The following is a 26,148-nucleotide window of genomic DNA, read 5'->3' as shown; positions in this document are numbered from 1 at the left end:
TAAAGGAGCAAGTTGTATACATTTTAACATATATATGACACGAAAGATAGCCTTATATAGTAAAGTAATTTAGAAATGTCGATAATTAGTATCAAACAATCAAAGTGAGTACGGTATGTGATACATATATAAACTGAAAGTCCGTATTATTAAAAATTGGGAGGTGCAGAGATAAGTAGTTTAGAAGATTATTACCGTCTGAGATTATTATGCTGCTTCATGAACAAATATATAAAACAGCTTTTTGGAAAAAAAATACTGTCAAAAAAGCTATGACAGACTCACCGAATTGGACAGGTAATTTCGGAAATTAAATGATTTATAGTACCCAAATACGATTTAAATGATAGTTCATAAAATAGTGAATACAGTCCTTTAACATACACGGTTATATATATTTCTTGCTATTAGGTAGTGGTTTGAATAGATCCTGTAGATACATATTCGTACAGCAAAACATACAAAGCTAATGCGAATTAAGCTTTGAGCATCTTTTAAATGCAGTGGGACTTAAACGTGTACACATCTTATGGAACCATTTCTTACACTCATCATATCGCATTCCTTCCTCCACGAGGAATAAACAATTTGGATGTATGGATTTATAAGTACTGCCAAACATTGTTATCAAATTAATAAAGTTTGAAACACAATATAATCACAATATGAACACAAGTGCCAGGGTCATTCAGAAAGAAGGCACCACAGAACAAATTTTTAGCAAAATTTCAAACCTTAACCGAAATACTTCGAGTTAAAGTAGACCAATAATGCTTTTGGGTGCAACAAGTACACAAAAGCAAAGATGATCACAACAAGTACGCGCCTTTAGAGAACGAATTGCTTTGATAAGACTGAAACGCACTTTTGGAAAGCCTTCCTCCTGCCTATAACACAGTTTCTTCTAATACGCCCACGCGCATTTGAATCTTTTGGAGCTGGATTTGACATAAGGTCAGTCCGTAGGTCATGTACCGAGATTACGGCCTGGCGCAAACTCCGTTTATTGATAAGTTAGAGGTACGTATGAATGCCATCTTGTGTTAAAATTAAGACTCTTAATCAAGCAACAATTCCAGAAATACCTGTGTACAAACCTACGGTTGCAGAGTTTGAAGACTTCAGCAAATGTATTTCCATGATAGAGTCCCTCGGTGCTCATCATGTAGGGCTTTGCAAAGTAATACCACCTTCAAATTGGGTTGGGCGTCGCAAAGGTTATGATAATATTGATGAATGTTTGGTAGAAAAACCTATATGTCAAAGCACATATGGTGGACGTGGTATATATTTTCAGGTCTGTTTTATTAATTTTCTCAACAATCAGTGTAGGATATTTCATCCAGAAAAAGTCTCAAATTCAGTGACTTTAAAAATATTGCTTTATCAAGTATATATTGCACCCCTAAGTACAGGGATTACGATCACCTTGAAAGAAAATACTGGTCGTCGATAGGCACAAGTCGTCCACTGTATGGGGCTAATGTCAGTGGAACTTTGATGGATATTGACCAGCATATTTGGAACATTGCAAAACTCGACTCAGTACTAAGTCGGGTTTTCGAAGAAGAGGGTGTACAAATACCAGGTGTGAATACTCCATATTTGTATTATGGAATGTGGCGATCTACGTTTCCGTGGCATGTTGAAGATGTAGACTTATACTCTATAAACTACCTGCATTACGGTCTTCCAAAGTGCTGGTACGTCATACCTCCAGCTTTTGCGCGTAAATTTGAATCCTTTGTTTCCGGTACGCATTTTTTAAAAGCTAATTGTCTTTAAGAATATTTTAGGTCGGAATTCTTGAAATGTCATTGTTTCTTAAGGCATAAATGCGTTTTAATTAGTCCTACAGTTCTTTCCCAATCTGGAATCCCAACTAAGAAAGTAAGATACACTTCCAATCTCATATATTCCTAGATTTTACAACACGAAGGTGAATTTATGATAACTTTTCCTTATGCTTATCATTCCGGCTTCAATATGGGTTTAAACATTGCTGAATCAACAAATTTTGCACTTACTAGGTGGATAGAGTACGGAAAACATGCGAAAATATGTACCTGTTGGGATGACACAGTTAAAATATGTATGGATCCTTTTGTGCGAAGATTTCAGCCCGAGTTATTTAATGATTGGAAAAATGGAAAAAACCTACCACCACATCCTCTCGATGAATATCTGCCAAAGGAAACAAGTCATCATGTTGAGAGCACACTCACATATCCAGGTTAGTTTACTGAAGATTATCTAGCCTTTAGACAGTGCCAAGGATATATTGGGTATCGAGAACAATGAGGTTATGGCCAAAGACCCTTCTCTTTTTAAACCTTACTCTTCTGATTCACCGCCTCCCAAAGTTGGCGATCTGAACTCTATTGATCTGCGGTATTCCTCAAAACGTAGGTTTTTCTGGTTGAATTTTATATATTGGCTACTTTATTTTGTATGCATTTACTAACTTTCAAATAGATTTTACAATATTCTAACTGTATTTGCTTGTTAATTTCGACGGTACATAGCATACATTATAAAAACCACGAGTTATGTGGCATACAGTAACGTAACAGGAATATAGTATTATTGGAAAGCCGAGAAATCTTAACGAATATAACGAGGGCAGTTAAAACATCATATATATATAAGAAATAAAGACACGATTATATAATTTATTTTATTATTTCATTTTATTTGAACACAGATATTGGTACAAGAGAGCGCCAATATATATGTGCCACACAAAACAATGAGAACTCAAAGAGAAAAAAAGGTAAGGAGCGTGAAAAAAGAACAATAACGAAGAGATTGGTGTAAGGTATTATAGTAATAATGAAGGAACGGAAAGGTACAATCAGAAGAAATATTTCAGTCAAGGGAGGCACAACCATTTTTTATGAAGAAAGTAAAAGAAGGTTACAGCAGGATCGCCACTGGCTTCTATTCTAAGCCATATCTGATAACGTCTCTAGCCACTGTGTCGCACCATCTCTCGGACCCCAACCAGGGAGTCGTGAAGGACCAACAGAAGTCAGCCCTTTGCAGCTTTCTTTCATGCCACGACACCATGTCATGCACTGACCACCTCCGCTTCTTCCAACCAGTCCCAGAGTCGGCAAATAATGCACGACGTGGAATTCTCTGAGACGACCTTCGTAGAACATGTCCAAGCCACCGAAGTCGGTGTTTCAAGATGGTGACACCAATTGAATTATCATCTCTGTGCCCGAACACACGACGCCGAACCTCTGCATTACTGACATGGTGTCGCCACTGGATGTCAGCAATCCTCCGGAGACAGCGATGATCGAACACAGAGAGTCGTCTAACGTACTCAACTCGGAGAGGCCAGGTTTCACAAGCATAGAGCAAAACTGCTCTCACCGACGCGTTGTAGATCCGACCTTTTACAGCCGGATTAACATCACGAAGGCGCCAAAGGTGGCCCAGATTGGTATAAGCCGCTCTGGCTTTCACTATACGTGCATTGATCTCATCACTCACACCCCACCAGCACTTATGCAGCTACCTAGATACACGAACTTCTCGAATACTTTTAACTGCCCACCATCCAGAGTGAGTACAGGATTGGAACCCTGCCAGTCTTGTAGAAGTACTTTGCACTTCGAAGGTGCAAAGCACATACCGTACCTACGGACACTGATTGCCAACTGATTAAGTGTGGATTGCATGGCTTGGGCATTATCGCCCAGTAAGACAATATCATCCGCATACTCAAGGTCGAGAAGTCTTTCTCCAGGCAACAGATCCACACCACCATTACTTACATCCATCAGAGCTGTTTCCAGAATGTCATCGATGGTAAAGTTGAAGAGGAATGGTGAGATCGGGCAACCCTGTCTAACCACACTGCTTGAATGGAACAATGGAGAGAGGTGGTTGTATGCCCTCACTCTGCCTGAGGTGTTTGTATATAGGGCTTTTAGTATGTTAATAAACTTCTCAGGCACACCCTTCTTCAATAGACAATTCCAGAGAACAGCCCTGTTGGCCTGTGATAAGTATGACGGAGGGTGAAGATATGATCAATACATCCTCGACCGGAACGAAAACCAGCCTGCTCCACGCGAGTCAATCTTTCTCGGGTTTCGAACAACCTATGGAGTATGACGGAAGCCAATAGCTTGGACGCAATCGGAAGTAGACTTATCCCCCGATAGTTGTTACAGGAACGATGTGAGCCCTTTTTAAAGATAGGGACAATTATTGAATCATTCCATGACGTTGGTACACTGTCTAGCCCCCAGACCTTTGCAAACAACGTCGTCAATTCCTTAGTCAGAAAGTCACCACCATCTTTAAAAAGAGCCGGAAGTAAGTCATCTGGGCCAGGTGATTTGTAACGCTTCAAGAGTTGGAGTTCCTTGCGGACTTCCTCCTCGTTTGATGGATCAGTCGTCACCGACCATGGAGGGCAGGACAGTCTGACCGATGTTGCCGAAGCAGCAGGTCAGTTGAACTGCCCTTCGAAAAATTCTGCCCATCGTCCAGGACGTCGATGGATGTTAGTGATTGGCGTTCCGTCATCCTCGCAGATTGTTCCGCTCCCACCAGACTTCTTGCTGCCAGTGGCTCGGGTGAGTTGGAAGGGCTTCCGGTAATTACCAGATGCAGCTGCTGCTTCCAGCTCATTAGCACGCTCCGACCACCAGGCTTCTCGGTCCTTACGCAAGCTTTGCCCAATTTCATTACGTAACATCCTTCGTTTGTGGTTAAACTCACGGTCACCCGGAGTAGACCGACGGGCTTCGATGAGTTGTAAGGAACCAGAAGAAACCCAGTGCTTATAAGTTGGACGTTTCGCGAACCCACAACTGACTGTACCCGCCGTTTTCATGGCGTCATGCAATTGCAGCCAATGTTCATCTTTACTTTTTGGTGGAATGGCAGCCAGCCTAGAAGCTAGCTCGGTTCGATACTTACTTGCAACAGAAGTTGCAACCGGCTTGCTAATATCAATCCGTTGATGGCGGTCACTTCGTTGTCCACTGAAAAGTAAGGTAAGATGGGCGCAGACCTAGGCATGATCAGAGTCCAGATAGGTGCTCCAAAAGGAGCGGAAGTCTTGTACACAACCACGCCTGCGGTAGCTGATCGCGATGTGATCAATCTGAGTTCAGGCTTGAGATGCAGAGGGAGGACGCCAGGTGGCACATCGGCGATGACTGTGCCGAAAGTTAGTGCTAGCCAGAAACAGGTTGTGGTCTGTGCATAGTTGCAGTAGACGGTCCCCGTTATCTGTCCTGCGACCAACAAGTCCCCACTGGCCACCTAGACGACTCTCTGTTGTGCCTAGACGTCCGACCTGAGCATTCAAATCTCCGGCTAATACTGCAATATCTGTCGAACGCACTTTCTGTAGATGAACTGTTAGCTGGTGGTAAAACTCATACTTGATCGCATACTGGTTGCAATCTGTCGGAGCATAGGTAGAGATGACGAAATGACATCGTTTTTCGCACCGATTTCATCTTTGATGAAACTTTCTAATCTAACAGCACATAAATGACTGTTAATGGGGATCTAGTCGATTAGTGCTGTTTCATCTCGAGCTCTTAATACGACCCTAACGCCAGCAAAACCATACGATGCCACAGGGCCCCGGATTAACTCACCTAATACAAACTTTTCAAAGCGACAGTTGGAGAGCGAATTTGTAGTACTTCACTAGAGTCTTGAATATGGGTCTCCGAATGACAACAGACGTCTATATTGAGACTCTAAAGACATAGCCAACCTCTTCTGTTGTCCAATCTGCACAAGTGTGCGAACGTTGAAAACAGCCAGTTTGAATGGCGCACGTGGTTTCAGAAAAACTGCTTCAGTACTCATATTCAGTGGTAACATACAATTTTCAACCGGACAGTGACTCGAGAACATTTAGATACAGTCGAATTTCCACCAAAGACGAGCCGCTGTATAAGTATAAAAGAGGGTGAATAATGTTGTAGTAAATAATAATAATAATAATAATAATAATAATAATAATAATTTGATTGTTAGTTGAAGCAAGTAAAGTAGTTTCCATAATTATAGGCAGTTCATCATATTTGCGTGTGGGCTGTGATACTGCCCGGGTGCCCAGACCGAAGCAGGTGGTTATCTTAGGTGGCCACACCCGAGCCTTTGACCTAAAGGTCTAACCCACAGGACAGTGGAGCATCGTAAGGAGATGCAGTCCCATGGTAGCCGGTGACCAACGATTGGTTCATACGCCATTTGTTCCCTCAGGATACTGGAGCCCATGTGCACCATTAGCTTGGGATCCGGTTAACGCTCCGGACATTCACTTTCTGTCTTCTCATTTTCGTAAACAACACCCTCGCCACGAGAAGGCAATGAGTAGGACTTCCCTGGCAGAGGCTGTATACGCGTGGCCGTGTGAGAGTATTTCGAAAAGGAGAGCGGACTCCCCACTCTCGGCCGTACCAGGGCATTTGGGGGCCAATTTTATGATTAATTAAAGGAGACTTAAAAAGAATCTTTATGATGTAATCAGGGAGTATTTGTCACCAAGGCAAGGGAAGATTAACAACCATCTCCCCTTAAGCACATGAATTAGGTTTCTAACGCCTGATTACAGCATCTTCCGCTAACTTTGGAAGACTGGAACTTGACCGATTATTAACCACTTTGAGGGATTGTACGGTATCTACCTAATGTCCTGTATGCAAGAGATGTTTGGTAACTGCATTGTTTAAAGTACTTCTCTCTCTTGTTCAAAGGCCTTTTGAAACGTTCATGAACCGAACGTTGAACTGTGCCTTCTCTCTTCCGTTGTATGGCAATGTCAAGAAAGTAGAACATATCATTTTTCTCGTGTTCCGTAGTAAACTGTGTTGAGATGAGCGTTGTTAAAGAGTTCTAACAGGTGGACTGCACGGTGTTTACTGTTGCAGACAATGTGTCATCAACATATCCGGAGTATTCCATCGTTTCGCTAATCGTTTGTTTAAGCTCTGTGTTTTCAAGATAACCCATAAAAATGTTTGCCATAATTGGATATAATAGACTTCCCATTGCTACACCACTTTGACGGTATATAGCGCTATTGAACTGAAATTTGACATATTTGTTCACATAAGTAGTATTTTTTTAGATTCTGGTTCTGGTAAAGGTAGATCAGAATTCTGCAAATTATTATCAATAATTCCAGGAAGTGCTATCTTGGTGAACAAGGATTTTACATTAAAAGAAACCATGGACTTACCAGTAACATTCATATGATTTAGTCTGTCAGCAAATTGAAATGAATTTCTTAACGTATATCTTTAGCGGACGGGTTCTAGCTTATCTGCTAACCAGCGTGCAACTTTGTGATACGGCGAATTAATGATTCACAGAATATCATGTTTTGTGCACCTTTGGTGGACCATATATGTGAGCCAGGCATGAGCCACGATGTCGTAGATCATGGTAGGCAGAATTAGAAATCATTTTCTTCCTAGAAGTTCTCTAAGCATGCCTGTTATTCGTTTTTCTGTTGAGTTAGTTAAATCATTGTTGTCTTTATTTGCCTTGAACCTCAATTGGTCGTCTAGGATTGACGTCATTTTAGTGGTATACTGAGTTGTGTTTATTAAAATGACACCCTAACCTTAATCTCTTCGTATGATCATTACCTTGTCGTTTGGTTTAATATTTCCTAAAGTTGTCAGATGCTCTTTGGATAGAATATCCGACTTTGATCTCGAAGTGAAATATTGGTTGGCAATATCAACTGACTCTGAATTGAACCAGCCCTTCTTTCCCTCATTTATTGGATTTAGATCTTTTAGCTAGTCAAATAAATTTTCAAATTAAGGCTCTGTATCGATCCTGTCAGTACTTGTGAGATTTGAGTCCCAGTAATAAGGCTTATGTTTCTATATTATTAAGCTTTCTATTCAATTAATTATAAATAAACTTCGGAGGGTTTTCCGAGAGCCATAAATTTAGTTGTTCCTTCATCTGAGTTTTCGAGAGAGATTTGTGGAAGTTCTTGCAAACCTTGATTTGAAGGTCGTGGATAAGGCTGATGGATTTTATCTAACATGCGATATATAAATCATTGACCACTTTATCGAAAGCATTGGCCTCAGTTTTCAGTTGTGTTATAAGTCATTTCGTCCATCCAATGTGTGATTTGGTTATACTTCAGAGGTTCTTAAGAAAATGCGAGGGTTTGCATGATCGCAGAGATTTTACAAATAGCATGAAAAACGGTGTTTACTCTTTACGTAACCACTTGTTTTCAGCCCTTTGGATCTTTGATTACTATAATTGTCGTAGAAGGTTCTTTTATATGAGGTGTAATGTTTTATTCAGTCTTAAGTTTATTTACACCCTTGATACACTATACTTATGTGTCTTTAAAGCAACTTCCAACTAGAATCTTTCATGTAGCGATTCAGACTCATTTTGTAATTATGATCTTTACATATCACAGATTGTAAGCAGCTGACGACAACCAAACGAAATAAAACGAACTCATGCTATTATGATCAAATCTTTGTTCATGCTCTCTTCAAGATGATAAAGGAAACTATGTGTTCGAAATTTATCCGATTCTCTTTTACCACCACATACTTCATCTACTGGTCTTGTATCCGTCTTGATAATTCCATCTTCATGTGCTTTTATGGAGCTGCAATTTAGGCCGATGAACATAAGTACCAGGTTATTATGTCGCTTGAAACGGAGTGGTTGACTTGGATTAGTAGAGTGTACTGAGTTCCATTAGAGTACTCATTAATGCTTTTTATTTACGCTTCTTGTAACTTTCTTGTTCTTCATATTTACTCATTTATTGTCAATTTCTTTGTCATATATTCGTTTGCTATTTACTTTCCTGAGATATTTACCTCTAATTTTAGAGTTCGAAACGGCCAAAATTCCTTTTCATATCGCTACTAACCCTCGCTTGTACCCTCTGTGGTGTGGAAATCCAGCTAATGAACAGATTGAACGAAATTTCAACATTTTCATTGGAAGTCATAAACCATATTGTGCTGTTTGCTCATTTTTGTGGACTCCTCAGGTGAACAAATCTTAGCACTCTTTTATCGGTAAACCTTTGTAAATTTGGGATCTATATGAAATCTGTACTTTTGGTAGTTGCCTAAGTGTTGGTAAAATAAGACTTTTATGTAGAAGAGGTTAAGATGCAGTTGCCACATTTCACATCATCATAGAGGAAATAAATAAATGGAATAAAAAACATGGGATGTTAATTAATATCGAGTGTTATATAAACTTGAACATAAGAAATACAAGTTTTTAAGTAAGGTTGAATAGTGGCTTGGATTGTAAACCAGGACGCATGTTTCTTCCTATCTGAGAAGATGCGAACCCTTACAAATTAATAGTAAAATTCATTCCAGTTGCACAGACAAGTAACTATCTGAACTTATTAATTCAGTGGATAAGGTATTGGGCGTCTAAAGTGAAAGATACTAGGTTCGAGCTTCAGTACGAACATCAACACTGAAATGCATGTACATCTAGCTGATGAGTCCCAAACACGACAAAATCCACTTTCTGAACCCTACTGCTAGCCACTACTCAACTTGAAAAGTTGTGACGTGATGGCAGTATCAAGGTAATCCGCTCAGGATGCACATGCAAAAAAGAAACTGATCAAAATTCAGTTACTAACATCAATAACAGGAGGGTAATTTTGTATTTAATTTTAAATGGCCGTTTCTAACGTAAAATACTTGAGGCCTTGTCGAACTACTGACGTGTATCAATATTTTTTCTTGATAGCTCTTAGTGTGTTTACTTGTTTTAACAGAGTAAATCTGTTAGGTTAATTCAAGATAATAATCTCTCATATTCTACTGATCCGACTATACTTTTTGAACACTCACGTAATAATCTGATCCACCAACGTGTGTGTCTCAGCTATTCAATATCGTTCTCTAATTATATCTAGGTAGAAATGTTTTTGTACCATGGCTATCGTGTTATGGTCAACAATAATATTAAGTTGTTCTAGATGTATGAAAACTATCAAATTGTATTTCAGACTTGACCCATTACTTTACTCTTAGTTTAGGAAAATACAGTCTACTTATCACTTTTGTCATCTATCATTTTAGCATGTTTCTAAGCTTTTATCTAGTGGACATCGAGAAGACAAACTACCTTTATACTCAGAACCACACATTCCCGAAGTTGCATATCGCAGCTATAATTCTTCTGTACAGTTTCCTCCGACAGTTAAAAGTCGTATACTCAGGTGTTTTCGTTGTTGCTTAACTGTACATGCTAGATGTTATGGTGTTCAAGATGAACTTGGATTTAAATATGAGTCTTCATTAGAACAAAAACATAATCTGAACTTTAAAAGATCCTGGTATTGCGATGCTTGTATGGCGAGTTCAAAACCCGTAAGTTAATAATGTCATTTAATGTCTTATAAATTACGTATTGTAATCGTATCGTTGTCATGATGAATGAAATGATTATAAACTGTGACAAAAATGTGATTCTGTTATTAATAATATGTACTATTTTTGTCATAACATAGTGTACCATTCAACCGTGCTGTACTATTTCATTAAACCATCTTTGCAAGAATAATACCTCCAGATACTTCAAGTCTTATTTTTCAAGTGACTAATCGATATTTATCTTTATCCCAGGATGCGATTCTACAGACTTAAAGTAAAATTCATCCTAAAGTGTTAATATCAACTTTTAACCCAGACATTCTATAATTTACCTCGTTTAATGCAGTATTAAACTTTGATATGCCAGCGATAAAAGAACCAGTAGCAACTACGTATTCTTATATTTTTCTCTTTTGAGGATGATTGGCCGTTACGAGATATTAGTAGTACAGATGGTTTCCATGTTTTTAGTTGAAGCATGCTTCAGTAAATAAAGTGTGTGATCTAGAATAAGGTTAAATAAAGTGTTGCTAGGCCATTCGATTATATTCTCAATTATGCGTAAGCTGTATTATGAACTATCCCTCTTTTATATCCGTTCAATAGCTTGATAAAATAATGTCCAACAAGATGTTTAGTATGATCAACCTGCCGAGTGTATATGTTATGAAGAGGGGTATTTTATCTTCAACACACACACGAATGACTCCATGGGAATATTTCGGACTAAAAAATTAATGGAATCGGGTCCATACCACATATAATCGTCACCAGTTATGTCAAAATTGTAAATATACGACTAAATAATTAGTAGTGCTAAAGAACTTTGAGTTTAGTTCTACGGCTTTCTGTTAATCTTCTCCAATTGCTTGACGTCAAAGCAAAATATAACGCAACATCAAATCAGTTAGGGTAGTGGTTGTATAATGCAACTTGACCGATATTTCGTTATTAGCATTCACTGCTATACAATATAGCATCGTGCAGTTTATATTACAAATTTTTCTGTGTTAAACAACCACTGAAAACATGTAAACACTAGACAACTGTTTTGTTATAGTATGAGATTCCTCATTAGTGGACATCTTCAGTGATCGAACCCAAAACCTTAATGTCTTACAGAGAGTGATTTGCCTTAACACAACTGAGTTTGGATCCAATGGTGTATATGTCTAACGTAAATCAAATTCGCATTATTTAGCGTCCATCTCCTAATGTCATTGATGGGTATCTTCCTCACACGCAGCGTAAGTAAATTCCGGGAATTATCTCTAGAAAAAATTGCTTTTATGAAACTAAAGACAGTTCATTCTATATCTTTACAATCGAGAGTTAGAATAGTTTCATAATAGATGTTGATAAAAAGCAATCGTTCTTATGACTTATTAAGATGTACAATTTATTAGCAAACTGGGTTATTCATATTAAGCAAGTAATTGCATACAAGAATTGTCATGCAGATTTAATTATCTTAGTCTATTGCACCGTTATTTTCGATTTTCCCATTGTAAATAATGAAAATATAATAAGCAAATGCTTATTCATTTATATATTGTTATTATTGTTTTAAAGTTTCATTATAGCATAGGTATCAGTTATATAGTTCAAAGAATAAATACTATCCACGTGAATTATTGGTTATGTGGATTAATGATAAATTGTAAAATCACACACAAATTATAGTATATTCGTTTTTCATCTTGATTATGAAGTTTATTTAATAGTTTTTTCATTAACTGTTATTCAATTTTCCGAGATTTCTGGAAAAAAAATTTCCCATCCGTATGTTTGGTTTGTTTAATACTCAAAACTTCGACATTTTAAACGATTTTTGATATTATTCATGTTAATTCTCATAATATTTCACGATTTCCCGAAAGCTTATCAAGAGCTACTTAAGTGAATTTGAAGTTATAGGAGGTTAAACGTTCGCACACGAAGCCGAAGGTCCTGAGTTTGATGCTCGGTGAGGTCGTTAATGCTCATCGCTAAGGAGTCCTACACGTAGTCGAGACGACTGTCCAATTCTTCATAGTTCTTAATGGTTGTTTAGGTAAGATTGCCCCGTGATCTTAATTATGAAACAAAAAAATATATTTATTCATCGGTTGTATTCTTGTAAATAGTCTTATGAGGTCCATTTTTATCAGATGGTTTTGCCAAAATGTTCAATTAGGGTGTACATTTGTGAGTTACTTTTACCTTATTATATACACAGATTCATTTTAGCTCAGACAGTCATATATATATATATATAACATTGTTTATTTGCATCTGATTATTTTACAGACGTGTGTATTCTGTTATATGCGCGGAGGAGCTATTAAAGCACTAGCCAACATAAATAATGCATTTACTGGACGACCTTACTGGGCACATTTAGTTTGTGCACTAATTACTCCAGGTTGCTATTTTGAAGATGTGCCTAAACGATTGGCATTTATTTCTGAAGACACGATCAAATCAGCTATGTCTTCAGCCATATTATATTCCAGCGAAAGTAATAAACGTGTGATTAATGAAATGCAAAATATCAGTTCGCCAAGTTGCTTCTCTGAGACTGTTCCCTTCAAATCTTCAAGTTATTTACAGAAGAATTTGAAATTAGTGCGTAAGAGACCACCTAATATTGATAACAAAATTTTACGAGGATATTATGAATCACCTGATCAGAGAAGTAAAATACGTCGATTAAACAAATCGAAGTAAGTTTTCTTTCATGAGATAATTACTTAGGTTTGCTGTTTTATGGTAACTAACTCCTTAACATATTTTTTTTGTAAAGGTTTGTGTTATCTGGTTGTTGATATTTTTACTGAAATTCGATCAATTCTAAGTGACATATGTTAGTTCTGTGAGCCTCGATATAGCCATTATGATATAAGTGTATAGAATATGATTAGCAGTGGAATCCAGAACGCATGTTTCATTCTATTTGGGACCCGTTGAACACGTTTGTGGCTATGTAGACTCAATAGCTGGGTAGGTAACTCGTTGGAGTTTGAAGCTAAAGGTACTGGGTTTGAATTGCAGGGCGGACATCAACTTTGGGATGCAGATACATTCAAGTAGAACGAAATGTGCCTCCCGAACTTTACTGCTAACCATGTTCCATCTATTTTAGAATGGATCGGTCTTGTGAACACTCAGGATCGTCAATGACCATCTTCGTTTTGCTAAACACCAACTAGCTCTCGGTCAAACATCATCGCCAAATCACGTTACGGTCTACCGTGGGTAGCTTCTTCTGTTCTCACGTTACGCTATATTTACATGCAACCAAATATATTCTTCCCGAAAATCGCCTTCCCTGCTTATCTTAGTGCTTCATCAGACACTTGGTTATCAATGTTAACAGATTCTGTCCTATGTAGGGCATATGCAGGTGTACTTGTTTTGTTTTTTCTCTTCAGTTATTCAAACACCAAATACTGTTGATAATAATATATGAGTAAAAATAACAAAACTATGAGTATTAAATTGTAAATGATAGAAATATATCAATACATTTCTCCTTTGAAAAGGTCTGGTTCCTTAAGACTGTTCTAATACATATTTGACTTGCCTTTTTTCTCCTCTTTTATTTCACAGTAATCGTTTTTCACGAAAGCTACTCAACACTACTTCCACAGTTTCAATTGATTTTAATTTTAAAAAAATAAGACCATTCATTCAGAATAATAACAATGGGATTTCTAGTGTTCATCATTCTGACAATACTAACATACCAGTTGAAACTGGAGACAAAATTGCATCATCTCTTCCTTCAATATGTTTTGTGTGTCAATTACCTGGGAGAGGATTTCTTCCATTGGCTTCTTGCTGGCATAATGGTTGTTCTACACAGTTTCATGTTACTTGTGCTCAAATGGCTGGTATTGTTATTGGAACTGATGTATATCCTCGTTTCTTTTATATCGCATGCAGTAAACATCCTACTAACTACGATCACGTAAGATTGTCCGTTGTGCGTTTATATTTATCAATACAATACTCATTATTTTTGGTATTCAGTCAAAACAAAATATAGTAAATAACTTTTGACAAAATTCACTATACTTCACTATATTTCTTGATTTTCACATAATGCTTGGTACCTTTTTGAACTCTTTGATGCAAGGATACTTGGATTGACATTAGTACAAGTGGGATGAAGAGTCAGATAACTTCATCTCGTGTAGAGGAACTCCTCTGGAGTACAGCAGTATGATTCTTCTATTATTTAGCTGTGAGGTTTGTTTATTTATGATAGGTGACATGTCATAGACATTTGATCATTAGTTATTTTAGAAGGAACTGGCCCTATTAGGTGTAATGACCAATGACCAAATTTCAACACAAAGTGAGAGGTAGAGAAGCCAGTAGACAATCGTTTGTGCGCTGTCCGACTAAACGGAACAGTAAGAATCCGAAAAGATAGGGACACTCGTCGTTGCCTCTTCGTCGTCTCTGCCTATTCTCCCATTGACTGCAGCGCAGATGATGTAAAAAATGAGTTTTACAGAAAGCTCTCCGACCTTTTCCGAAAAGCTAGGCGCTCGGGTGTAATGATAATGGCCGGTGACTTTAATGCTCAAGTAGGTAAACTAAGCGATAGGGAAAGACACCTAGGTGGATCTTATAGCATTGTGGCTCAAAGAACAGATAATGGCGACCGTCTGTTGCAGCTATGCTCAGATAACCGCCTGTTCCTTGCAAATACTAACTTTAAACATAAGGAAAAACATCTTTTAACATGGCGACCCCCTAATTCGTCCCAACGTTGGACCCAAATAGATCACATCGCTATCAGCCACCGATGGAGGGGCTCGATAGAAGACTGCCGCTCATTCTGGAGCAGATGCTTAGAGTCAGGTCATGCTCTAGTACGAGCGCGTATCTGTCTGCGTCTTACTGGACGTAGGAAAGACGCTGCAAGGAAACCTCTTAGGGTCCTGTTTAATGATAGTCAAGCTAAGAGTATATTTCAGGAACAACTAGGAAAACAGTTAGGCAGCCATGTATGTGATGCCCACCCCGATGCAGCATGGAATGATATCCGAAAAGCTGTGGAAACAGCAGTGATATCTGCTAGTAAGGTAAACCAGAAGGTTAGGGAGAAACACTGGATCTCAGCAGCATCTATCGCACTGATAGATGCTCGGAAACTCATTCCACCTGGCTCTGAACATAATTAGGAGCGGAGTCAGCTTAAGCGCAAGCTGACAAGAAGTCTACGCAATGATTGTGAACAGTGGTGGGTAGCGAAAGCAAGAGAGATTGAAAAGGCAGCGGCAATAGGTAATAGCAGACAATTGTTCAGACTTGTTAAGGAAACCGACTATTAGCGAAACACTCTCAGAGAAAGATGGACATATTATTCATTCTCAATCCAGAAGATTGGATCGATGGGCAGAACACTTTAGGGATCAGTTCAACTGGCCTTCAGCCACACTTCGGTTTCCCACGATCTCCAGTCAACCTGAATGGCAAGTTAGTGTAGGTCCTCTGACTCTTTACGAAGTTGAAAAAGCCATAGGAAATCTGAAGCAAGGGAGAGCAGCAGGCCCTGACAGGTTTACTCCTGAGATTTTTAAGGATGGTGGTCCAGTATTAGCAGTGAGATTAACTGAGGTCTTAGGTAGGATTTGGGAACTGGACGTAATCCCATCTGACTGGTCTCAATCACTGATTGTGCCAGTCTATAAGAAAGGACAAAAGTCCTCTTGTGACAATCACAGAGAAATCAGTTTGACAAATATAGTATCTAAAATATTAGCTTCAATAATACTTCGACGCCTAACTAAAGTTCGTGAAGAGCAGACTAGAGAAAATCAGGCTGGTTTTCGACCTGGACGTGGTTGTATAGACCAGATATTCACACTACGTCAGGTTCTAGAACACAGACACACATTCAGACGCCCCACAACCGCAGTACTTCTCGACCTTAAGGCGGCATTCGACTCTGTTGATCGTGAGGTTCTATGGCAGTGTTTGTCACTGAAAGGAGTACCAAAGAAGTACATTAACCTTGTAAAGGCTCTCTACTCGAACACAACTGGTCGAGTGAGAGCTTATGGCGAACTGTCATCAGAATTGATTACCTCAAGTGGTGTTCGTCAGGGCTGTCCACTCTCTCCATTCTTGTTCAACTTTGTCATTGACGTACTTTTAGAGATAACACTTTCCTCGTCTAGATTTCCAGGGGTTGAACTTCTACCAGGAAGTTCACTCGTTGACTTAGAATATGCAGATGACATAGTTTTATTTGGTGAAGACGCTGACAAAATGCAGAGTCTTCTGACCACTCTAAGCAACAATGCAAGCATGTTCGGGATGCGATTCTCCCCATTCTCGAAATGCAAAATGTTGCTTCAGGATTGGGTTGCATTGACACCCGAACAAATGATAGGGAGTGAAGTAATTGAGCGTGTCGATTGCTTCACTTATCTTGGGAGTCTCATCAGCCATTGTGGTCTGGTGTGTGATGAAATCTCAGCACGGATACAGAGGGCTGGACTAGCTTTTGCCAACTTGCGTCATTTGTGGCGTAGGTGAGATATCCGTCTATCAACGAAAGGACGTGTTTACTGCACAGCAGTTCGTTCCGTTCTACTTTATGGCAGTGAAACATGGCCGGTAAGAGTAGAGGATATCCGTAGGTTACTAGTATTCGATCATAGGTGTCTTCGAAATATTGCTCGTATGTCCTGGGACTATCGAGTAAGTAAGGCAGTTGTTAGGAAACGGGTACTAGGTAAGGATGGCAAATCAATTGATGACGTAGTGAAATTCATCAGTTGAGATGGCTGGGACACGTGTTACGTATGTCCAACCACCGACCGCCCCGACGAGCGATATTTTGTGGTGTAGGAGTAAGTTGGAAGAAAGCTAGGGGAGGTCAGACCAAAACATGGCACAAATCTATGAAGTCACTGACAAGTGGACTGAGCCATGTTGGTAGGTGTAGACTACCTGGTTGGGATCTGAGAGACGATAGCAACCGATGGTTAGAGACCCTGAATGACATGACTCAAAATCGTTTGGAATGGCGCAGGTGCATCCCCTTTTTATGTTCCCCCAAATTCTAATCTTCTGAATTTATCATGTCCCTTTTCTTTTCCTCTTTCCAAATTTATTTCATTGGATTATACTCCTTGAATAACATCTTTAAACCCTAATCTTTCCGATTACTGCTTATACTCTTACTACCTCTACCACTGTGGGATTTGAATCGACAACTGCATCTCTGTGCTAATGTGGTATGGCGGCTCGAACTGATTTACGTACGTACGAAATTCTACGTTCTTACTGACTGACTGAGGTAGAGAAGTCTGTAAATTTTGCATTGATTAAAGCGTATGAGCTTGAGTGATCGAACTTGATCTTGAATAAATCCATGGTTCTGTGTTGTAATCCCTTGATATATTGTGTATATATGCTGTATGTTCCAGTAATTCAAGCCATCTTTTGGATTCGGATTAAATCTTTATATATGTATACAACACGATTTTTATTGGTTTTTAAATCATTCTTAGTTCCTACTAAATTTTTTATACTGATGATCACAGATTCTTGTTTTCCAAATAATCTATCATGACTTTTTGTACTAACCTAAAAGTGTTCATTCGTATTTAATCTTTTGCTTCTCTTTTGAATACAAAAAGCCAAATTTTCACGATCACGGTTCCGTTTCCCCAGGAGATGAAGTAATGGTACAAGAAACCAATGATCCTATATTTTCATCCGCTATTGCTATCCGACGAGTAACTCCTCTATACTGCCGTATTTCGTTTCCCGATGGAACCTTCTCATCAGATACACCACCAGAGTATTTGACAGTAGGAACACTTTTTAACCTTTAATTTTATATACTTTTATACGTTGCGATTATTAGAGTAGTTCACAAATTATTGTGAATGTTAATGAGTATTCTTAGTAATTCATACGTACCAGTTCTTATTATTGAATAAAATTAGTGTTTTTAAAGGCAGTAATGAATCTAGTCTTCTCTTCACTTTTAGAATGTTAATTGGTTCAAAGATGGACCTCCAGAAAAAGGATCACTTATTAAAGTTTTATGGGATGATGGGATGGAATATGCGGGAACGTATGAAGGTACTACTTCTGAACAGTGGGAAGTAAGTGTAATTATTGTTTAAATATTGGCCATATATTGAAGTTGTAAAACGTTCACATTTATTTCCTTTACACACATTTTGTCAAATAATCAAATGTTTGAGTCAAGCATATGTTGATGTAACGATGTGTAGATCAGGTTTCCATATTTTCTGCCAAGAAGATCAAAGGTTGTCTAGTTTTTCGTTATTACATGTTATTTCGTTGAAGGATAACTCCGATGACATTTTCCCTAATTCATATTTTCACAACGACCTTTCCTGTTATCTGACTGATTGTTATTGTTTTTTAGTTTACTAACGTTGTTAAGTGCTCCAGAGTCATTACATGTTACTGTATAAACAGTTGTTCAGTTTTCGACGTTTGTTCGAAATGTAAATCTCTCCTAGAAGTACCACTTCCTCTATCTCATATTGGTGGGTAGATTGTAAAAGTTGTAATGTGATTGCCTGCCCAGACGTCTGGTCTATTTGAGTTTATTCGTTGTGTTCATGCTGGAGGATTCTTAATTGTTCATAAATTGAACTCACTGTAGGTCATCTGGAAGTCCCAATCTGTATTCGTTTTTATCAATATTTAACAGTTTCACATGTCTGGATATCATCAGTGGACTTGGGATACAAAAGGTTGTGAATATTACTTTAAAAACCATCCAGTACTCTTTTGCTTCTATTATCAAACTCATATGAACGAAAGAATCATAAATGTTTTGATGATGTTAGGCAACCTTCCAGCAAATAACAATAGTTGTATTTATACATATACTAGACAACACATTAAGAATAAATTTCATTAACAAACAATTCAATATTATAGAGTGGTGTCTCGTGATCGAGAGAATAAAAACATTTATGTTGGAATTTAGTTTAGTTATGCTTTGTATTTATTCACCAGCTGCTTCAAGTAACACTGAACATATTTTCAAGAGCATCCACTTTCTATTAGTGAACACTTATCGTCCTATTAGCTTGCTAGCTGTTCTTGGATAAAAATCTATCATTTTATTGTTTATTCATACTGAATGCACCTTCAATAAACATGTTATGTATTATATTGTCGTGAACGAAAACTCTGATACCCTATACCAATTTAATGTTATATGCAAAATTACAGTGCCTTTACAAAATATGAAAATCATACATTAAATTATCTGTACATCTTCCTTCAGTTGTCCTTTACGTACTCCATTATTCTTTCAATTCTTTTGTTATTCCAGTTGCTCTCTGTTTCGCTTTTTCTTCTCTTTAATTAAATGTTTTGCTGGCAAGCATCCCACTTCCGATTGTTGCTGCATACTACCAAAATATGTCAAAATACGTAGCGTACACCACACTCATCCCGCTTTCAAAAGAAGGTCACTTGCGGTCAATCTGCTCGACGTGCCGCTTTCTAGGTTGTCGCAGTCTGTGCCACGCCATTCGTCGGAATGTCGCATTGACCTTTTGGGCCATCTAAATCCGATGTCATCTCAGCACCAAAAACGTTTCGCATCTAGTGGAATAAGGAGAAAAGGAAGGAAACTGATGAGAAATCGGAATAACAACGGAATTGAAAGAATAAAGAAGTATGTAAAGCACAACTGAAGGAAGATGTAAAAATAATTTATTTGATGTATGATTTTCATATTTTGTAAAGGCACTGTGTAATTTTGCATGAACAATAAATTAGTTTAGCGTATCTGATTTTTCGTTCACGATAATATTTTCATTTTAAACAAATATTTCCACTTTTATAGAACAGATAAAGAAAATCACACGGAGTTTCGTCCGATTCGGTTTTCTTTAACGTTGTACATCGTTTGCGGCTTTTCATATATTTGAAGAAATAATTTCAGTAGAGAGATGTTTAAAAATCAGATTTCGATGTAGAATCAATTAAATCTACAGTGAATGTGTTGATACGAATAAAATTAATGTCTGTTGTATCGATCCATGATGTAATGTGACTGCAATAAAGTAAGCTTAATATTCAGGCATTAATTCCGTTGGTGATTGGATAACTTATAATGCTTGTAACCGCCAACCGCTAATTTATTAAATGAGTTATAATCATACTTTTGTGTTCATTATTGTGTATAGGAGCGTGTTATTTTCTTAATAAGAAAACACCTGTTCTGCTGGTCATCTGTCTTGTTTTCTGATATCAGTTCAATTTGAGGGCTCGTGTTCAGTAATTCGGTCTCTGAATCATTCATCACTTATTTACTTTGTATCAATTCATCCCTCTCATCTATCTGTCTGGATTGGATCAATTTATTATAACAACACACAACTTATCAAATGACGGAATTTCGGTTTATGATGTGTAACTGCAATTGTTTGATAACAATTTTAGTGTTTTTTTTTGGAATATATTTTACAACAGAAAGTTTAATGAATTCATCTCCTGTGTCTAATTTATGGAAATCAGATTAGTTTTTTATGTCGTCTATTTCGAGTATTTATTCTTTTCGGTATTAAGATGACAATCAGTAGTCAAGTAAGTACATTAAATATATATTTGTTGTTGTTGTTGTTCAACTTGTAAAAAAAGGTATCTCATTTATTTATTTTTGATTAATTCATATTATTCTCATAGCTTTTCCCATAGTTTCAATTTGTTCAGTAATTTGTTTCTACTTCACAATAGGTTCAACTGGAATCTGGAGAGATTAGAGTATTTAATCGTGAACAGTTTTATGTACAACCAAAAACTAAATATTCAGATAGTAAGTCAAAACAATGCATAAGGTTTTTTCTTTTATCCATTCCCTTTTATCATATTGTTAGATAAATGTAAGAAAATTAATTACTAGCCTTAATAAGATTGTTTTGGTTGCAAACTAAATTATATACTAACAAGTATGATATTTGAAATTAAAAGGAAGTCACGGTGTAGTATTTTATTCATCAGTCTTCTGGTTGGTTACTAACTAATCTCCGTGACTAAACTCTGAACTAACTAAATGTCGATTTCACTTCAATAATTGATTCTTATTGTTGAGTGTTTTACACCTTGAAGATGGTCAGCTGAAATTAATCATTATCTCGCTTTATTTAATTAAGCTAAACTTGCATGGTAAAATCTTTGGAGACAACTTATGTGATAAGTTTTTGTTGAGTCGATGTTTCTCGTGGGTCATCCCGATTTGTCACTAAGTTTTCCAGCTCTCATCTCGTCCTGAACCATTATATTATGATAGAAAAGTTATTTAAACTGTTACGTCCTCTACTTGATTACGGCTAATACGGTATTCGGCTTCAGTACACAAACACGCAGAACCCACAATTTCAAAGTCGAAAAAAGACACAAGAAAGCAGGAGAAGTTTTTATTAAGTGTCGAAGATGCACAAAAAGGTGTACTTGTAGTTTTTTGGTGTGGGCTATAACAATTTTGATCCAGCCAATTCACTACTATATGAAATTGTTTATTTATACCATTTTATTTATTTGAACACATAAATATTGGTACAAAGGGGCATCAAATACATATGCACCACACAAAATTTTTTTCGGTGGAACGTTAGCTGCCCTTGAACCTAGCTCGGTTTGATATTGAGTTGCAAGAGAAGCTGCAACTTATTTACTGACTCCGATCCGTTTAGGACTATGAATTTGTTGGCTACTGAGAAGTAAGGTAAGATTAGCTTAAACAAGGGCATGATCAGAGTTCAGATAGGTACTCCAAAAGGAGCGGAAGTCTTGTACACAACCACTCCAGCGGTAGCTGATCGCGATGTGATCAATCTGAGTCCAGGCTTGAGATGCAGAGGGAGGACGCCAGGTGGCACATCGGCGATGACTGTGCCGAAAGTTAGTGCTAGCCAGAAACAGGTTGTGGTCTGTGCATAGTTGCAGTAGACGGTCCCCGTTATCTGTCCTGCGACCAACAAGTCCCCACTGGCCACCTAGACGACTCTCTGTTGTGCCTAGACGTCCGACCTGAGCATTCAAATCTCCGGCTAATACTGCAATATCTGTCGAACGCACTTTCTGTAGATGAACTGTTAGCTGGTGGTAAAACTCATACTTGATCGCATACTGGTTGCAATCTGTCGGAGCATAGGTAGAGATGACGAAATGACATCGTTTTTCGCACCGATTTCATCTTTGATGAAACTTTCTAATCTAACAGCACATAAATGACTGTTAATGGGGATCTAGTCGATTAGTGCTGTTTCATCTCGAGCTCTTAATACGACCCTAACGCCAGCAAAACCATACGATGCCACAGGGCCCCCGGATTAACTCACCTAATACAAACTTTTCAAAGCGACAGTTGGAGAGCGAATTTGTAGTACTTCACTAGAGTCTTGAATATGGGTCTCCGAATGACAACAGACGTCTATATTGAGACTCTAAAGACATAGCCAACCTCTTCTGTTGTCCAATCTGCACAAGTGTGCGAACGTTGAAAACAGCCAGTTTGAATGGTACACATGGTTTCAGAAAGACTGTTTCAGTATTCGTATTCGGTGGTAGTATTGAATTTTCGACTAATCAGTGATTCGAAATCGTTTAGATAGAACAGAGTTTTCACCATAAACGAGCTGCTGTGTAAGTTGAAAAATAAGGATACTTAAAGGGGGAATACTAGAGAGTGGATAAGTGACGTTGTATATAAAAAATATCGAATATGAATTGTCGGACTTTTAATCGAGGCGAGAATAACATTTTCAGTAATTATCGTCATTTTGTTTGTGTTTTGGTTGTAATACTGCCCGGGTGCCCAGATTGAAACAGGTGATTTTCTTTGGGGGCCACACCCGGAGCCCTTAACCTAAAGGTCTAATCCACAAGGCAGTGGAGCAACGTCAGGAGATGCAGTCCCCTGGTATTTTGTGACCAGTAACTGTCCCGTACGCCATTTGTTCCTTCAGGATAATGGAGCCCTTGTTCACCACTGGTTTGGAATCAGGATTTTCTAACTCTTTTAGGTGGACCCTCTGTATCCACCAACCCAGTTAAAACGCTGGACATTCACTTTTCGCCCTCCCAGTTTCGTAAACAACACCTCCACTGCGAAAAGACAGTAAGTAGGACCTCCCTGGCAATGGTTGTATGCTCGTGGTCATGTCAGAGCGTTTCAAGAGAGGGAGAGCTGATTCTCCCCACCCTCGGTCGTCCCGGGGCATACCACCTCGATATTCCAGAAATTTCTTTCGGATTCTTGTTGGATGGAATTCCTTTGGGATTTTTAGAGCCTCTGGGGCTTTGTTGCGCTTTGTGAGAGCCGTCCGAACGCCTCGAAGTCAGAGTTTCCTTTGGGGTCTGCTGGTACCTTGATAACTGGCTTGTGGCTGCATTCCATCTTTTTTAGTGCCTTTATTATCCCCTTCTTCATTCTTTTGTTTTTTATAGTGTCCTTTGACGTTTCCGCCATTAAAGTGTCATTTATTATCTCCAGTGGTAGATTCACCTGCATGTCTTCCGTGTTCCTTGTCCTCTTATTTTTATGGATTTAGTTTGTATGTCTGGTCAGAGTTCTAAGCGCCCCGCACATTTTGTACAAAATATTTCCCATTCTTTCTTCAATAATTCCATTTCTCCATCGATTTTGGACCTGGTATGGCTTGACCTACGTCAAGACTACGAGTATAACTACTTTCTCTTTTTATGCGGTACCTTGGTGTTGAAAATCATCCCGATATTACCACTCGTGTCGAAGATCCTAGCAACGATTAATTCATTGGGCGCAACTATATTCTACTAATCTCTCCAACCCTTTTGGTTGAAGCTGCTAGTAGATCTTCCGTTTCTACAGGTGTTTTGGTATCTGGAGTAAACATTGACTAATTTTCCACCTAGCTGTTTATAAAATATACTCTTGACATTTACGTCGTTAAGTTAAACTCTAGTCTTATTGCTCTGACTCTTCTGCGTTCAGTACGATGCATACAAATGCGTGCTCATACTAGAACATGGTCAGAGTCTAGACATATGTTCTAGAATGGATGACAGTCATCCACTAAGCATCTCTAACGACGGCTTTGGGCAACATGATGCGGTGTGGACAGACGTATGTGATTTAAATTAAGAGAAGAGGGATAGCAACAGGATTGGGAGATTTCATATTTTACGAAGGCAGTTTGGTTTTTCACAAAACAGTAAACCGGTTTTCCCCACCAAGTCTTTGTTCATTACAATAATTTTTTGCATCCGTCTGTGGGTCGATTGTGGAGTTGCCATGTCAGACGATTCGATTTCTTAGTTGCAGGTTGATGCTTGCTAGAAAAGCGTGTTTAACTGAACATAGTTGAAGGATTCAGTACTCACTATATTTATACTGAGTTGCAATACATTAATACTAAAATGACTTTCGGTTAAGTATAGACTGCTTGCTTGGTTGGGCATTAAAATCACCTGTCATCGTTTTTTGTTTGGGGTTTCAACCTTCTGAAAGAGAACGGCATCCGTCCCTATTCCGAATTTCTACCTTCCCATTTAGTTGCACGGCGTGTAAGAGACTGACTCTCGGACTGTAGTCCCTGAGAGCCTGTTCTGCTTTGAAAACTAACTTTACACTTACGTTAGTGAGGTCATGATAAGCATTAGTCAGGTCCCCAGATACACAAAGGGTAAATCTCACAAACTTTTCAAATTGACTTGGTGGAGCACTGATGGGACGTCGTGATAAGGTCGTAGGGAAATGACGTCATAGGGACAGGAGAATTACTATGAGGTGGCGAAGGGATTCGATCTTGTTCAAGGTAGTTTTGAATGTCGTTAGGGGTTTGATGACAGTTGTTTCTTTCGCGGTTGCCCACACTGTAGAATATTATTTTTCAAGGGACCCAACTGATTAATTTTCTAACCGTACTTGAATTTTCAGTATGCATATAGGGATTAGCTTTAGTGGTAATAAGTTTGGAAAGATCAACATATCAATAAGTTTTTACAGAAAGCTATTTACTTTAACTCAGTCTGTTTACAAGTCCTTTACAATATTTTTATTTTTCGTAGATTTGGCTTTTGATGGTTCGTCTACTGATTATCCATGGGCAATAACAGATCTTGAAGATTCAGTCGCTCCCCCGAATTCATAACATGACTTTTACAGTACATATATATTAACCATGTTTTGCATTTTACTGATTGTACATAGTGTTTTTAATAGGATTTATTTTTTTATAGTTGGCGAACTTTTATATCAACATAAATTCTTATATTTCTTGACTAATTAATTTTGACTCCGGTTACTTGGTGGCGACATTTGAACCTAAAAATGATGAATATATTTCACACTACTAACTCGTGCGTCTATTTGCTCATTATTCATAAATCACTTAACATTTTCAACAGTGCGAACTGAATACCTAGCTAATGATGTAAAAGCCTTGTGGAACGTATTTGTTGTTTGTGTGCATAATATTGGCCAGTTTAACTGCCGACTGGTACCGATCAACACATAGTAGCTGCACGATCCTTGAAGCTAAACATGAAGATTAGCCTTTGGACAACTGTGAAAAGTCAATATATAACCACAAAGACACTTAATCGAAATATCGTTGCTCGGCCATGTGGGCTTGATCATTCTGCGTGACCTCAACCTTTTTGAATCAAATATATTATTCTACTCCCCAAACTATATGTGTTCTAAAAAGGTTCATAAACAGCATATTACTAACTAACGGCAGAACAAATAAGTATAGAG

At 38.1% G+C, this 26,148-nt stretch overlaps 1 protein-coding gene across 3 annotated transcripts; it reads left to right on the top strand.

Annotated features, from left to right (window-relative positions):
- Positions 1 to 925: 925 nt before the first annotated feature.
- On the top strand, positions 926 to 26,148 carry KDM4C_1 (Lysine-specific demethylase 4C). Of its 3 annotated transcripts, XM_051211789.1 has the most exons (14): positions 926 to 1,020; positions 1,055 to 1,297; positions 1,333 to 1,753; positions 1,787 to 1,890; positions 1,924 to 2,233; positions 2,265 to 2,405; positions 8,877 to 9,040; positions 10,104 to 10,394; positions 12,687 to 13,102; positions 13,989 to 14,349; positions 18,044 to 18,217; positions 18,401 to 20,993; positions 21,144 to 21,222; positions 25,458 to 26,148. In XM_051211789.1, exons 1-12 carry the CDS (start codon positions 970 to 972, stop codon positions 18,536 to 18,538), a joined length of 2,814 nt encoding a protein of 937 aa, XP_051071890.1. In that variant the 5' UTR covers positions 926 to 969; the 3' UTR covers positions 18,539 to 20,993; positions 21,144 to 21,222; positions 25,458 to 26,148. The 3 variants fall into 3 exon arrangements, with proteins under 3 accessions (XP_051071890.1, XP_051071889.1, XP_051071888.1); XM_051211790.1 differs by lacking the exons at positions 926 to 1,020; positions 1,055 to 1,297; positions 1,333 to 1,753; ... (1 more) ...; positions 1,924 to 2,233; positions 2,265 to 2,405 and having other exon boundaries at positions 6,150 to 9,040; positions 18,401 to 18,517; XM_051211791.1 differs by lacking the exons at positions 926 to 1,020; positions 1,055 to 1,297; positions 1,333 to 1,753; ... (5 more) ...; positions 12,687 to 13,102; positions 13,989 to 14,349 and having other exon boundaries at positions 15,314 to 18,217; positions 18,401 to 18,517; positions 20,594 to 26,148.

Source organism: Schistosoma haematobium, chromosome ZW, assembly GCF_000699445.3.
Source record: "Schistosoma haematobium chromosome ZW, whole genome shotgun sequence".
In the NCBI taxonomy this organism is placed as follows: domain Eukaryota; kingdom Metazoa; phylum Platyhelminthes; class Trematoda; order Strigeidida; family Schistosomatidae; genus Schistosoma; species Schistosoma haematobium.
The sequence above is the reverse complement of the archived record's forward strand: the minus strand, read 5'-3'. Positions and strand labels throughout refer to the sequence as shown.